Here is a 15,831-nt window from a genome sequence, read left to right as displayed (position 1 = left end):
GTAGCACTGCTTCTGCTGTATACCACAGGTTTCAGTGTGTTGTATTTCCACTTTCATTTGTTTTAAAAAATCTTTTAATGTGTCTTAATTTCTTCACTAATCCCATGATAATTCCAGAGCCTGTTGTTTAATTTCCATGTATTTTTATGCTTTCTGAAGTTCTTCTTGTTACTGGTTACAGATTTATTCCACTGTGGTCTGAGAAGATACTTGATTTTAAAAATCTCTTAAGACTTGTTTAGTGGCCTAACATGTGATATCCATCTTGGTGAATGTTCCATGTGCTGATAAGAAGAATGCATATTCTGTAGTTGTTGGGTAGAATGTTCTGTAAATGATTGTTGAAGTCCGTTTGGTCTAAAGTCCAATTTAAGTCCAATATGTCTTTGCTGACTTTCTGTTTCAACCATCTGACTAATGCTGTCAGTGGGGTGTTGAAGTTGCCCATTATTACTGTATTGCTGTCTATCTCTTTAGGTCTAGTAATATGTCTATATTTGTTTAAGTCTAGTAATATTTGTTTCTTGAATCGGAGCCTTCCAGTGTTGGGTGCATATATACTTAGAATTGTTTTAGCCTCTTGCTAAATTGATTCCCTTATTATTATGTAATGACCTTCTTTGTCTTTTTTTCTGTTTTTGATATAAACTCTGTGTTATCTAAGTATAACCACTGCTGTTCAATTTTGCTTTCTATCTGCACGAAATATCTTTTTCCTCCATTTCACTTTCAGTCCATATATGTCTTTACAGGCAAAGTGAATTTTTGTAAGCAACATACAGTTAAATCTTTTTTTTTTCTATCCATTCTGCCAATCTATATTTTTTAAGTAGAGCATTTAATCTGTTTATGTCAAGGTTAATATTGATATGTGAGGTTTTGCTCCTGTGATATTGTTAATTATTTTCTAGTTCTTTGACAAATTCTTTGTTTCTTTTTGTCTTTGTTATTTCGTGGTATTCTGACAAATTGCCATTTGATTTGTTTCTCTTCCTTCTTGTGTGATATTTTATAAGGCCTGTGAATTATACTTTTGTGTCTTTGTATGATGGTGAATATTAACCTTTTGTTTCCATGTTTAGGACTCCTTTGAGCATTTTGTGTAAGGTCAGACTAGTGTGATGAAGTCCCTCAGTGTTTGCTTAACTGGGAAAAGCTATTTCTCCTTCATTTATGAAGCTTAATCTTACTGTATACAAAATTCTTGGCTGACAGTTTTTTCTTCTTTCAGTACTTTGAAAATGCCATCCCATTATTTCCTAGCCTGCCTGTAAGGTTTTGCTGAGAAGTCTGCTGTTAGTCTGATGAGGTTTTCCTTATAGGTGACTAAAAAAGCTTTTCTTTAATTAAAACCAGAAAGGTGTTTAAGGAAAAAATAATAGAGGTTTACTAAATTCAAGGATTCATACATTATTATCTCTGGATGGGACATAAGAATGGCCTATTCTAAATGTTTCTGACTCCTACACAATTTTATAGATGAAAGAGTGAAAATATGGGACATGTCCAATGCTACAACAACAGTATTACAGATATAACTATGTATTACAGATAAAACTATACATCAAATCTCTTGGCTTGTAATACACATAGTGAGGGTAGAAATTTTATTATTATATGCAGGATTACTTGAACCATTATAGCATCACAGCTGAAGTTTCCAGTGAGTAAAACTCAAAATACGGCAAAAGTCAGAAAATAGAAAGAAGTGTATAAATGAGTAGAAAAATAATTAAAGCCTTTGAAGTGGAACATTATTAATTCTGATGCCACTAATTTCAAATTCAAGAGAATACAGACATAGACTGGGATAATACTTTCCTCAGGAAAACTTTGTTGTAAAATAACTCCAATTTAACAGTTTTCAGCAGGATCGGGGGATAAATGTTTAAATATACAGAGAAAAATGTCAAGAATTTCTAAAAACTTATAAAAAATTAATTTATGTATACATATCACTAGGTTAATTACAGCTCATTCTCACATACTTTGTGAATCAAATTAACTGAAGAGGTCTTGTAGGTAACATTTTGTTACCACAGTTTTAGTTACTGAATGAGCTGCAGAGTACAATAGCTGAAATTCTTACAAGCTTTGAATAGGTAATTAAAAAAAAACCCAAGTATATGAAAGCACTGAAGACTGATCAAAACCAGACTGAAACTGTAAACGGTAGTATGTACTTTTAGAAGGGAATGTCAGTGGGTGAATTTCCTGTCTTTACAGTTTTAGTCTAAGGGCAGGATCCAGTGGGTAGAGGAGTGGCTAACATACAATCTTAGATCCTTGATAAATGAGATGCCAGAGTTCGGGCAATCAAAGTAGGTGCAGAATGAGAAAGGAAATCCCCAAAGGGATAGAACAGAAAGAGGGGGAGCCCCAAATTGAGTGTACAAATTTTACCCAAATCTTTTTTTGTGAATGGGGACTGATGGAGTCTCACTATGCCCAGGCTAGTCTCAAACTCCCAGGCTAAAGTGATCTTCCTATCTCAGCCTTCTGAGTAGCTGAAATAACAAGTGCCATCATGTATGGCTTTCCTCAAATCTTTTACTAACCTCTAAGTTCTTCCTGTATGGTATGAAATGCATGCAATCCCACTAAAGCAAAAAGAAATGAAAAGACATTCTAGTTGCTGCCACTGAAGAGGAGTTCAAAGTTTACAGGTGAGTCTAGAAAAGTAACTTCCCTGCTGAACACATATACCAACACCACTACCACCACCACCAATAATAACAATATGTTCACAGGAATATAACAGAATCCCAAAATGCCTATGATGTATATGACTCACAATGTCCACTATACATTTCAAAATTACCAGACATGCAAAAACACAAGAAAGCGTGACTCATATTCAATGGAGAACAAGAAAATTCACATATTTAATTTTGCAACCAAGAATTTTAAAACAGCAATTCTAACCATGCTCAAAAGCACAAAATAAAATACATTTGTAACAAATGGACAAATAAAAAATAATGATAGATAAATGGAAACTATAAAAAATCAAATAGAAATTCTAGAAGTCTAAAATAAAATATCAGAAATAAAATATTACTAGATGGGTGTCACACTAGATTGGAGCTGACAGAAAGAAATGTATAGAAGATAAAGTTCAATAGAATTGCTCCAATCTGAAGAATAGAGAGAAAACATTAAAAGAGGAATTAAAAAGCACCTGAGTTACCTATGGAATAATATCAAAATAACTAATACAATGTACTTGGAGTTTCAGAAGTGAAGGAGAGGGAATAAGGCAGAAAAAAAATCTAAAGAAATAACTGCCAAAAAGTCCCCTAATTTGGTTAAAGACATACACTGTCTTTGATTCAAGAGATTTAAGATTCAAGAATCTCAGTGAATTTTCAGCAGGATAAATACAAAGAAAACCATGTCTATGGATATCATGGCCAAACAGCTGAACATCAGAAGTAAAAATATAACTCCGAAAGCATCCAGAGAAAACAACATATTAGATACAGGGAAACAATAACATAAATCTACTGACTTATGATTGAAAACAACAGACAAAGAGTGGAATGACATCATTAAAATACTGAAAAATAAAACTTTCGAGACAGAATTCTATCTAATGAAATATCATCCAAGAATGAAGAAAAAGTAAAGACTTTTTCAGAAATATCAAAACTAAGACAACCATCACTAGCTAACTTGCACTACAACAAATGTTAAAGAAAATTTAGGAGAATAGAAAATGATACAAGAAAACTCCAATTATGAAAGAGAAATAAAGAACAATGGGAATGGTAAACATTAAGCTCTATTTTTTTAATTGCTTCTCAGCCTTTTGGCTAAGATCAAGTGAAGCTCTATTTTTTCTCTTAGTTTCATTAAAACACACTAAGACAAAAATTATGGTATTATGGCTTATATATATAGATGTAGTAGTATGCATGACAATTATAGCATAAAGGACATGGACCTATATATATACAAGAGTCTTACATTCTATGTGAGTTAAGTAGTATAACTCTCAAGTACACTGAACATTTAAGGATGTACATTGTAATCCTTAACATGACTACTGAAAAAAGGATGCAAAAAGATATCATAAAGAAATCAATAAGTAAATTCAAAGGAATTTCTAAAAAAACATACAACCCAAAAGAAGACAGGAAAGAGAAAAAGATAAACAATAAGAGAGGAAATACGCAGAAAACAAATAGGAAAAGTTACCCTATATCCAAGCACGTGAATTAATACATCAAATATCACAGAATTATGGACTACAATGAACATACAGATAGGGGGAGGGCATGGCAGCTCATGCCTATAATCCCAGCCTTGTGGGAGGCTGAGGTGGGTAGACTGCTTGAGCCCAGGAGTTTGAGAATAGCCTGGGCAACATGGTGAAACCCTGTCATTACAAAACAAATACAATAATTAGCTAGGCGTAGTGGTGCATGCCTGTAGTGCCAGCTACTCAGGAGGCTGAAGTGGGAGGACTGCTTGAGCCTGGGAGATTCAGGCTGCAATAAGCTATGATCATGCTACAATACTCCAGCCTGGAAGACAAAGCAAGACTCTGTCTCAAAAAAAAAAAAAAAAAAAAAAAAAAAGAAGAAAAGAAAAAAAAAGATACAGACAGAAAGGAAGAATAAAGAAGCATGACCTAATTATTTGCTGACTATAAGAGATGACTTTAAATACATTACATTTATCTTTCAATACAGGCATACCTCACTTTATTGCACTTTGTTTTATTGTGCTTCAAATATGTTACATGTTTTGCAAACTTAAGGTTTGTGGTAACCCTAAATCAAGCAAATCTGTCAGGGCCATTTTTCCAAAAGCATGTGTCCAACTTTACGTCTCTGTGTCATATTTTGGTACTTTTCACAGTATTTCAAATGTTTTCATTATTATTTTATCTGTTATGGTGATCTGTGATCTTTAGTGTTACTTGGGGTGCCACGAACTGTATTCATATGAGATAGCAAATTTAAAAAATGCATCTCTTCTGACTACTCCACTGACTAACTGTTCCTCTATCTTTCTCCCTTCCCTCAGGCCTCCCTATTCCCTGAGACACAACGATACTGAAATTAGGCCAATTAATAACCCTACAATGGCCTCTAAGTATTTCTGATGTAAGGAAGAGTTACATGTCTCTCACTTTAAATCAAAAGCTACAAATGATTAAGCTTAGTGAAGGAGGCATGTTGAAAGCCAAGACAGGATAAAAGCTAGCCCTCTTGCCCCAAATGGCCAAGCTGTGAGTGCCAAGGCAAAGTTCTTGAAGAAAATTAAAAAATGCTGGTCTACTGAACATACAAATGATAAGAAGGTAAAACAGCCTTATTGCTGATATGGAGAACGTTTCAGTGGGATGCATAGAAGATCAAACTAGCCACGACACTTCCTTAAGCCAAAGCCTAATCCAGAGCAAGGCACTAACACTCTTTAATTCTGTGAAGCCCGAGAGAGATGAGAAACATACGAAAGAGAAGTTAGAGGCTACCAGAGACTGGTTCATAAGATTTAGGAAAGAAGCCATCTCTATAACACAAAAGTGCAAGGTGAAGCAGCGAATGATGATGTAGAAACTGTAGCAAGTTATCCTGAAGGTTTAGCTAAGATCAATGATGAAGATGGCTACATGTAACAACAGATTTTCATTGTAGATGAAATGGCTATTAGAAGAAGATGCCATCCTGGACATTCATAGCTAGAGAGGAGAAACCAATGCCTGGCTTCAAAGCTTCAAAGCTGACTCTCTTGTTAGGGGTTCATGCAGCTGGTGATTTTAAGTTTTAGCTAGTGTTCATGTACCATTCTAAAGATCAGGATCCTGAAGAATTATGCTAAATCTATTCTGCTTACACTCTATAAATGGAACAACAAAGCCTAGATGACAGCACATCCATTTACAGCATGGTTTACTGAATATTTTAAGCCCAGTGTTGGGACCTACTATTCAGAAAAAGATTCCCTTCAAAATAATTACTGCTCATTGACAGTGTACCTGGTCACCCAAGAGCTCTGATGGAGAAGTATGAAAAGATGAACATTGTCTTCATGACCGCTAACAAAATCCATTCTGCAGCACAATTCAAGGAGTAATTTCAACTTTCAAGTTTTATCACTTAAGAAATATGTTTCATAAGACTATTGCTCCCATACATGGTGATTTCTCTGATGGATCTAAGGAAAGTAAAGGAAAATCTTCTGGAAAGGATTCATTATTTTAGAAGCCATTAAGAACATTTGTGATTCATGTGAAGAGGTCAAAATATCAACATTTACAGGAGTTTGGAAGAAGTTGATTCCAACTCTCATGAATGGCTTTGAGCGGTCAAGACTTCAGTGGAGGAGGTAACTGCAGATGTGGCATAAATAGCAGAAGAACTAAAACTGGAGCCTGAAGATGTGACTGAACTGCTCAATCTCATGATAAAACTTCAATGGGTGAGAGTTGTTGCTTATGGATGAACCAAGAAAGTGGTTTCTTGAGAAGATGTCTACATCGGTTAAGATGCTGTGAACATTTTAAAAAATAACCACAAAAACTCCTACAAAAGACTTAGACTTAGTTCCATAAACTTAGCTGATAAAGCAGTGTCAGGGTTTGAGAGAACCGACTTCAGTTATGAAAGAAGTACTGCTATGGGTAAATGCTATCAAACAATATCACATGCTACAGAGAAATCTTTCAAGAAAGGAAGAGCCAATCATTGTGGCAAACTTCACACTGTTGTCTTATCTTAAGATATTGCCCCAGCTACCCCAACCTTCAGCAACCACCACCCTGATCAATCAGTAGCCATTAACATTGAGGCAAAACCCTCCACCAGCAAAAAGATTTACGACGTGCTAATGACTCAGATGGTAATTAGCATTTAAAAAAGTATTTTAAAATTAAGGTGTGTACATGTTTTAGTCATAATGCCATTGTAGACTTATAGACTACAGTATAGTGTAAACATAATTTTTATATGCACCAGGAAACCAGAAAATTTGTGTGACTCGCTTTATTGCAATATTCACTTCAATATGGCAGTGTGGAAATGGATCTGCAATATCTCTGAAGTATGCCTGCAGAAACATACAAATATATTGAAAGAAAGTGGAAATAAAAACATACTATGTAAACAGTAATCACATGGCTGGAATGGCTAAATCAATCAGATAAATGGACTTCATAATGTACAGTATTTTCAGCAAGAAAAAGAGATATTTCATAAATATAAAAAACAGAAAATCCATGTTCACAGATTGTGATATTTAGTATTGCTAAAACATATCCCAAACTGACATAAGCATTCAATCTAATCCCTTTCAAAATCCCACCAGGCTTTTCTTTTTTCTTTTTCTTTCTTTCGTAGTAACTAACAAGTTGATTCTAAAATTTATATAGAAATGCAAAGAACACAGCATGTCCATATGAAGCTTAAAAAATAACAGAGTTTGAAGACTTATAATCAAATAAACACAAATGAAACTCCAAAAATAAATCCATACAGATATATTGTTCAAGCAATCCAGTGGGAGAAAAGAGAGTCTTTCAGCAAATAGTTCTGCAATAACTAGATATCCATAAGTAAAAAATTGAATTTGGCCTCAACTCATACAATAAATGGATTTTAATTTAACCAGATTAATAGAACCAAATACAAAAACCAAAGGGATAAAGCTTCTAGAAGAAAACACAGGACAATATCATCATGGCATGGGAGTAGCCAAAGGTTTCTTAAGACACAGACAATAAACATAATAGAAAAAAACTGTGTAAGGAAGGGATCCAGTTTCAGCTTTCTACATATGGCTAGCCAGTTTTCCCAGCACCATTTATTAAATAGGGAACCCTTTCCCCATTTCTTGTTTTTGTCAGGTTTGTCAAAGATCAGATGGTTGTAGATATGTGGTATTACTTCTCAGGGCTCTGTTCTGTTCCATTGGTCTATATCTCTGTTTTGGTACCAGTACCATGCTGTTTTGGTTACTGAAACTGGATCCCTTCCTTACACCTTATACTAAAATTAATTCAAGATGGATTAAAGACTTAAATGTTAGACCTAAAATCAAAAAAACCCTAGAAGAAAACCTAGGCAATACCATTCAGGACATAGGTATGGGTAAGGACTTCATGACTAAAACACCAAAAGCAATGGCAACAAAAGCCAAAACTGACAAATGGGATCTAATTAAATGAAAGAGCTTCTGCACAGCAAAAGAAACTACCATCAAAGTGAACAGGCAACCTACAGAATGGGAGAAAATGTTTACGATCTACCCATCTGACAAAGGGCTAATATCCAGAATCTACAAAGAACTTAAACAAATTTACAAGAAAAAATCAAACAAACCCATCAAAAAGTGGGCAAAGGATATGAACAGACACTTCTCAAAAGAAGACATTTATGCAGCCAACAGGCACATGAAAAAATGCTCATCATCACTGGCCATCAGAGAGATACAAATCAAAACCACAATGAGATGCCATCTCATTGTTAGTATGGCAATCATTAAAAAGTCAGGAAACAACAGGTGCTGGAGAGGATGTGGAGAAATACGAATGCTTTTACACTGTTGGTGGGACTGTAAACTAGTTCAACCACTGTGGAAGACAGTGTAGTGATTCCTCAAGGATCTAGAACTAGAAATACCATTTGACCCAGCCATCCCATTACTAGGTATATACCCAAAGGATTATAAATCATGCTATAAAGATACATGCACACATATGTTTATTGTGGCACTATTCACAATAGCAAAGACTTGGAACCAACCCAAATGTCCACCAATGACAGACTGGATTAAGAAAATGTGGCATATATACACCATGGAATACTATGCAACCATAAAAAAGGATGAGTTCGTGTCGTTTGTAGGGACATGAATGAAGCTGGAAACCATCATTCTCAGAAAACTATCGCAAGGACAGAAAACCAAACATCACAAACATCACATTTTCTCACTCATAGATGGGAATTGAACAATGAGAACACTTGGACATAGGGTGGGGAACATCACACACCAGGGGGCCTGTCGTGAGGTGGGGAGAGCGGGGAGAGAGAGCATTAGGAGATATACCTAATGTAAATAAATGACTAATTAACAGGTGCAGCACACTGACATGACACATGTATACATGTGTAACAAACCTGCAGGTTGTGCACATGTACCCTAGAATTTAAAGTATAATTTTAAAAAATTAAAAAAAATAAATAAATGCAAGCAGAACACTGTCAAAAAAAAAAAAAAAAAGAAAAAAGAAAAAAAGAAACAAATTGGATAAATTAGGCTTTATCAGAAAGTTAAAATTTCTCCACTAAGACAATGAACAGGTAAGCCACAAACTGAGAGAAAAACATGTGAAAAATATGTGTTTGATAAAGGACTGCTGTCACAAGATATGTAAAGAACTACAAACTGGTAATAAAAGTCAGCCCCTTTGCCTGCAAAAAAAAAAAAAAAAAAAATGGGTAAAGGATTTGAAGAGATACTTCTCAGAGTAAGATACATAAATGGACAATCAGTACATTAAAAAGTGCTCAACATTATCAGTCATCAGAAAAATACACACTCAAACTGTCATCAGAAAATATCCACTAGAATGGCTAAAAGTAAAAATGACAATGCCAAATGTTGATGAAGCTGTGGAGCAACTGAAACTCTAATACACTGTTGGTGGAAGTATAAAATAGTACAACCTCTTTGGAAAAAAAGTCTGTTTCTTCAAAAAGCAAACACGTGCCTAACTCTATGACCGAACAATTTCATTCACTGCCAACTACCTAAGAAAAATGAAAGCATTTATCCTTACAAACTTGTACAATAATATTCACAGGTTTATTCATAATACCTCACAAACTGGTGACAGTCCAGATATTCACCAACATGAGAATGCATAAACAGATATGTTCATGCAAGTCCATTCTTTATTTATGTAGAAGCACTTTTAAATAGCTGAAGACTGATATTTCATAGTCTCTTCTCTTTAATGGTCAAACACCTCAAGTTCATCCCAGCAGTTATTACAAGACATGTTTTTCAGTTCCTTCACACACCTGCCCCCTCTCCCGTTATTCTCCTTTAGACACGCTCCACTGTGTCAATGTCCATTCTATAGGATGATGCCCAATACTAAAAGAAGTTCCTTATCAGTCACATCATAATATTGGCTCCTAAGAAATTCACAGGCAAATAAAAATCTCAAAATCATTTAAATGTATGGTATTATTAATCTATATTTTCCTCATTATCAATCATACCAACTGCACTACTGGCCTGCAATTCTTCATAATGTATTTTAAAAAACAGCTGAGCATAGTGGTGTGCCTGTAGTCCCAGCTACTTGGGAGGATGAGGCAGAGAGATGGCTTGAGGTCAGGAGATCAAGGCTGCAGTGCACTATGATCATGCCTGTGAACAGCCGCTGCACTCCAGCCTGGGCAACACAGAAAATCTAGAAAATCTAGAAAGTTAACTTGAATTAATATTAAACTTGCTAATCTAGTAAGAACCCAATCTTAATCAGCCCAGTTCCTTATATGGTTAGTGCTCAAGAATGATACCCCTTAAAATAAAATGCACTGTGTATTAACCCCACATCTTGCATTTCCAATTCTAATCCACTGTACATGGCACTACCACTTGGATCTTAAAACACCCTTTTGAACTCCTCACCCTTCAGCCAAGAAACCATCAACGATCCATTCCTTCTTAACTCTAGCAGTTTAAGACTCTACACAATCTGAGCCTTAATTTTCTAATCCAAATGCCTACTATTCCTCCTTAATGAACCTTAATCCTTGAATATTTTAAATAGCTTTGGGTTTTTCCCCTTGTAAAATGGTACTTATGCTGTCTTTGAGTCCTAGAGTATTATCCTAACTTCTACCTTATCAAAGTCCTATTTTTCCTTTACCCTCAGCTTTCTCTCTAAAGTCTTTGACTGCAACGAGAGGATTTTTGTTTTGTTTTGTTTTAAACTTCTGTACTTTCTGTCTGAGTCACTCATTTGGAAACTAGTATATGCCATCTTAAACTGTTTGTTTGTTCAATTATTTGCTTATTTGTTTTACAAAATGTCCTGTCTCCCTGAACACAGATCATCTCCGTCTCCAGAGCCCCACTTTGGACTCAATTTGGTATAGTATTTGATGTACAGGCCCTTAATGTTGCCTGCTGATTTTGTCAGGTGATAAAGGGCTGGAAGGAAGACTTTCAGTCTCTGAATATTCATCTTGTATCAGTCACAGGAGAGGAGCGGGGTGTCTGCCAGCCAGAAAAAAGTTTGAGGCTTATATTAACATATTTTGTCAGAAGGCTCTCTGACACTCATGCTCCCACCTCCCAGAGAGCCCAGGAAATCTAGTACATATAGGATATTCCTCTCAACTGCTGGGTAGCTGGGAACAGCGGCTGTGGTTGCTGAGCAGTTGCCCAGGGCAGCTTGGCCACCCTGGAGAACCAAGAAAAAAGGGGAAATAAAGAGTTTTCCTAGGCATGCAAGCAATCACTTGAATGTTAAAAGAAAACTAGGCTTGTTGTGTTCACAGTAAATTTCCTCAATTAGAAATGTTATAACAAATTTGTCTGATGTTAATGGAAAGCATACTTATACACATATTCATAAAGTGAACATGCATCAAAGACATTTTAAAGGGTGTTCTTTGACATCATAATTTGGGTTTGTAACATAAAGAAAACAAATAGTGATTAATCAACTAAGTAAGCTTTAGGGACTTTTGTATGTTGACTGATAATGATGTATGACCTTTTCTAAGAAAAAAATGGATTTTTAATGGGTATAAACATTTTAATTCCTATTTGGTTTCCAAACCAATTTGATTTTCCAAGCAGCATAAGAAAATGTTAAATTGTCCTTTTGTTTGTAATAAGATGCTATAAAGGCATATATCTTAACATATTTTCTAAGTATCCTAGAGCAGAGAAACTTAAACCTAGGGCCCATAGGGTTCACAGATTCCTTGGATCCATAGAATGGCTTCACAATGTCTCTAAATAGCCTGAAACTGTAGGCAAAATTTGTGAATGTGCTTAGGAAAAGGGTTTATAGTTTTCATCAGATTCTCAAAGGGGTCTGTGACCTAAAAAAGATTACAACTACTTCTTAGAGATGATTTGAACCACTATCCTGAGAGATGATTTGAACCACAGATATTAACAAGGAGTAGAAATGTGTAATTAAGGTATATAGAGAGCTTAACCATTTTCAGGTTATACACTTCAACCAACTTGACCCAAAACTTACTTCACAACTCTCCATATAGATACGAACTTAACCTTCTCGCTGTCTTATCTATGGATATTCGATTGAATTATGTGAAACTGCTGTTTTTGTTAGTGAAAAGGGTCAAATATTGGCAAATATATTCAACACACTGCAATACATTTCTGGTTTTAAGGTAGATGCTGTTTACAGAGGATATTCTATATACTAAAAGTGGTGCACAGTTATTATACAGAGCCTTAAAATTGGCAAGAAAACTTTAGTTCCCATAGCAAAAGCAGATCAGAAAAGAACATAATTTTCACATAGTAGGGGCAATCTAAAAACTCAAGATGAATGAAGACAAATTTCTTTAAATCATGTTTAGAGATGAATCAATAATTGAAATGGAAAGTTATCAATAAATGCCACGAATTATTATGTGAATAATAATGATAACACTCATCTTTTGAGGCACAAAGAAATAAATGACTTTTCCAACATTATCTAAACCAGTTTTTCATCTCCCATAAAAATAAGAAATGCCTCGGAACCATCCCCTTCATTGAAGGGCTAGGAAAAGCTAAGTGAAGTAAGAAACAGGTGAAAAAAATCATTGTCTTATGTGGACTGTCAGGGCCTGGCACATAGTAGGTGCTCAATTAAATATATTTGAATGTCTAATGTATTAAGATTCTTTGACTGAAGGCTATACATTCCTGCATAATCTTTTTAAAGGAAACACTAATGTAAATACCAGATATGTGACAAAATTCACAAATGTGTTAAAGGCAGATTTTTTTTTTGTACTTACCTCAGCAGAGTTGTGATACTGAATGAAGGTTGCAGAAATGGCATGGCTGAAGGGGTCCCCTGCCTTAGTTACCATGTCTTGCCTCACAAGCAAAGCCAGATCCACTAACTAGAAGACCAGAAGAATGAAATAAAGTCACATAGCTAGTAATAATCATGAATGTCACTGAAGTGGCAAACCTAAAAGCAATACATTGTGAATGTTACTGATAATCCTGCTTGCCTAAAAATCTATATTGTAGACATGAGCACACACTTTCATTGACTGGTAAATGGACCTAGTCATGATATATTCTGACCTTTTAGGAGAGTAATTCTCAAAATTTATTTCATAATCACTAGTGCAGATTTCTGGGCTTTAAGTCCAGAGATTCTAATTCAGTAGGTCTGTTTTAAGCATACGGTCTAGGAATTTGCTTTATTTTATTTTTGAAATGGAGTTTCGCTCTTGTTGCCCAGGCTGGAGTGCAATGGCACGACCTCAGCTCACTGCAACCTCCGCCTCCTAGGTTCAAATGATTCTCCTGCCGCAGCCTCCCTGAGTAGCTGGGACTATTGGCGCCCACCACCATGCCCGGCTAACTTTTTTTTGTATTATTAGCAGGATGTGGTTTCACCATGTTGGCCCGGCTGGTCTTGAACTCCTGACCTCAGGTGATCTACCCACCTCGGCCTCCCAAAGTGTTGGGATTACAGGCATGAGCCTGGCCAGAATTTGCATTTTAAACAAGAACCAAGGAGATGCTGATGCTTGTGGTCTAAAGACCACATCTTGAGAAAGTCTTTTAGAGGGCGAGATTCCAGACTCAGAATTCGGTAAGTACTCTTAAGATCTCACATACATAGAAAGGAGTTTTTCAGAGTTCAAAAATAAACTCTAAACAAGGCAGATGTGGACTTAGAGTTCAATGTCAAGAAAAAGTATGCAGGGATTCCATTTCTCATTAGGATAAAGGTGCAAGAAACTGTCTTTCTTATCCTAACACCCACCTGAATTGAGGATGCAGATACACATAACTGAACTAAATTTTAGTAAATGATGTAAATGTCACAGGAGAGAATTCATGGCTGTTATTCCTGGTAGAGCAGCAGGCAGAAGAAGAATTGATCATGGGCAGAGATAAGGAAAAACCAGCCAGTGTGGCCTGATATGACAGATTAGAACTCTTACCTGTGCCACAGTTTCATATGCCAAATATGCTAAGATTTCCATTGCGACAACATTGGGTTTTATCTCCATACTGCTGCAGTCCAACCAGTCTCGAAATTTGGAAGCTTTTTTGGCTGGTCATGTAAAAAAAACAAGTGTAGAAATTTTATTTTTTAAAGTGTTTTAATACTGCACATTACTATCACAAAATGAAAAATATGTATACTCAGAACTGTACACAAAAAATAATGCACATAAAATGCAATGTGTTCCAGCTTTTATTAATATCTAGATATTCTGGCCCCAAGAAATTCAAGTTTTAACTTTCAGTTATAAGGCAACACAATGGTTGTTTTCAACAACTCTCTTACGTATCTGGATTTTTTATTTTATACCTATGCTATATGACATAGTATATTAAACCATTTAATGTTTAATATTTCTCACACTGTCAGATTTACCATTGGCTACAGCTTATGTTACAACAACAGTCAGAAGATGTTGTCTGATGTAACCTTAATTTACTCATACAGAAAGAAAATCTTGCAAGAAAGAATCTGTGATGAAAAAAGAAACATACAGAAATTATTGCTAATACTTTTCAAAAATATCATCTATTGTCTCAGAGGAAAATGGCACATAGGAGGCAGGATTAACTTGCAGCTCCCACTTGGATGGATAGAGCAGCATGTGGAGACCCACATTGTCAACTTTTGCTCCAAGAACTACTGCAGGAATATACCAGGAAAGGCTAGAGCCACAGACCCCTTGAAGGAGGTGGATCACTGCTGCAGGCTCTGTGGGACGCAGAGGAACTGTGAATAGGCTTGCTTTCTCACCTAGGAAGCCAGTAGCCTGGGGAAAGTTCTCAGCCTTGCTCACCAGCTGCCTGGAAATAAACTCGGTGCTGTTACAGGCAGGGGGCATGGTGGGAGTGAGATCGGGCTTTCGCTCTGTGGGCTTCATGGGAGCTGGGTGAGGCCTGTGGCTGCTGGCTTTCCCCCACTTCCCTGGTGACCTGCGTGGGGTGACAGAGGCAGCCATAATGCCCCTGGGAACATAACTCCCTTGGTCTAGAAGCCACACCCTCATCCCCCACAGCTGCGGCAGCAAGCCCCGCCCAAGAAGAGTCTGAGCTCAGACATGCCTAACCCTGCCTCCGCCACATGGCAACCCAAACATCGTATGTTCTCACAAGTGGGAGCTAAGCTATGAGGACGCATAGGCATAAGAATGATACAATGGTATTTGGGGACTCAGGGGAAAGGGTGGGAGGGAGGTGAGGGATAAAAGACTGCACATTGGGTACAGCGTACACACTGCTCGGGTGATGGGTGCACCAAAATCTCAGAAATCGCTACTAAAGATTCATGTAACTAAACATCACCGGTTCCCCCCAAAAAACCTACTGAAATAAATACGTTTAAAAAAAGTGTCTAGGCCGGGTGCAGTAGCTCACGCCTGTATTCCCAGCACTTTGGGCGGCCGAGACGGGAGGTATCACGAGGTCAAGAGATGGAGACAATCCTGGCCAACATGGTGAAACCCCATCTCTACTAAAAATACAAAAAATTAGCTGGGCATGGTGGCAGGCGCCTGTAGTCCCAGCTACTCATGAGGCTGAGTCAGGAGAATCGCTTGAAACCGGAAGGTGGAGGTTGCAGAG

General features: G+C 36.6%; 1 protein-coding gene across 1 annotated transcript in view; it reads right to left on the bottom strand.

Annotated features, from left to right (window-relative positions):
* LOC113225056 (transcription initiation protein SPT3 homolog) overlaps positions 1–15,831 on the bottom strand; it is a 108,025-nt gene that overhangs the window by 86,768 nt on the left and 5,426 nt on the right. The window contains exons 2-3 of the mRNA XM_026455477.1: positions 14,187–14,299; positions 13,017–13,124 (exon numbers count right to left, since the gene is read on the bottom strand). Coding sequence (XP_026311262.1) covers positions 13,017–13,124; positions 14,187–14,299 — 221 coding nt within the window. The remainder of the gene's footprint in view (positions 1–13,016; positions 13,125–14,186; positions 14,300–15,831) is intronic.

The sequence above is a fragment of the Piliocolobus tephrosceles genome, chromosome 5 (assembly GCF_002776525.5).
Source record: "Piliocolobus tephrosceles isolate RC106 chromosome 5, ASM277652v3, whole genome shotgun sequence".
Classification (NCBI taxonomy): domain Eukaryota; kingdom Metazoa; phylum Chordata; class Mammalia; order Primates; family Cercopithecidae; genus Piliocolobus; species Piliocolobus tephrosceles.
Note: the sequence above shows the minus strand (reverse complement) of the source record. Positions and strands in the feature narration are given on the sequence as shown.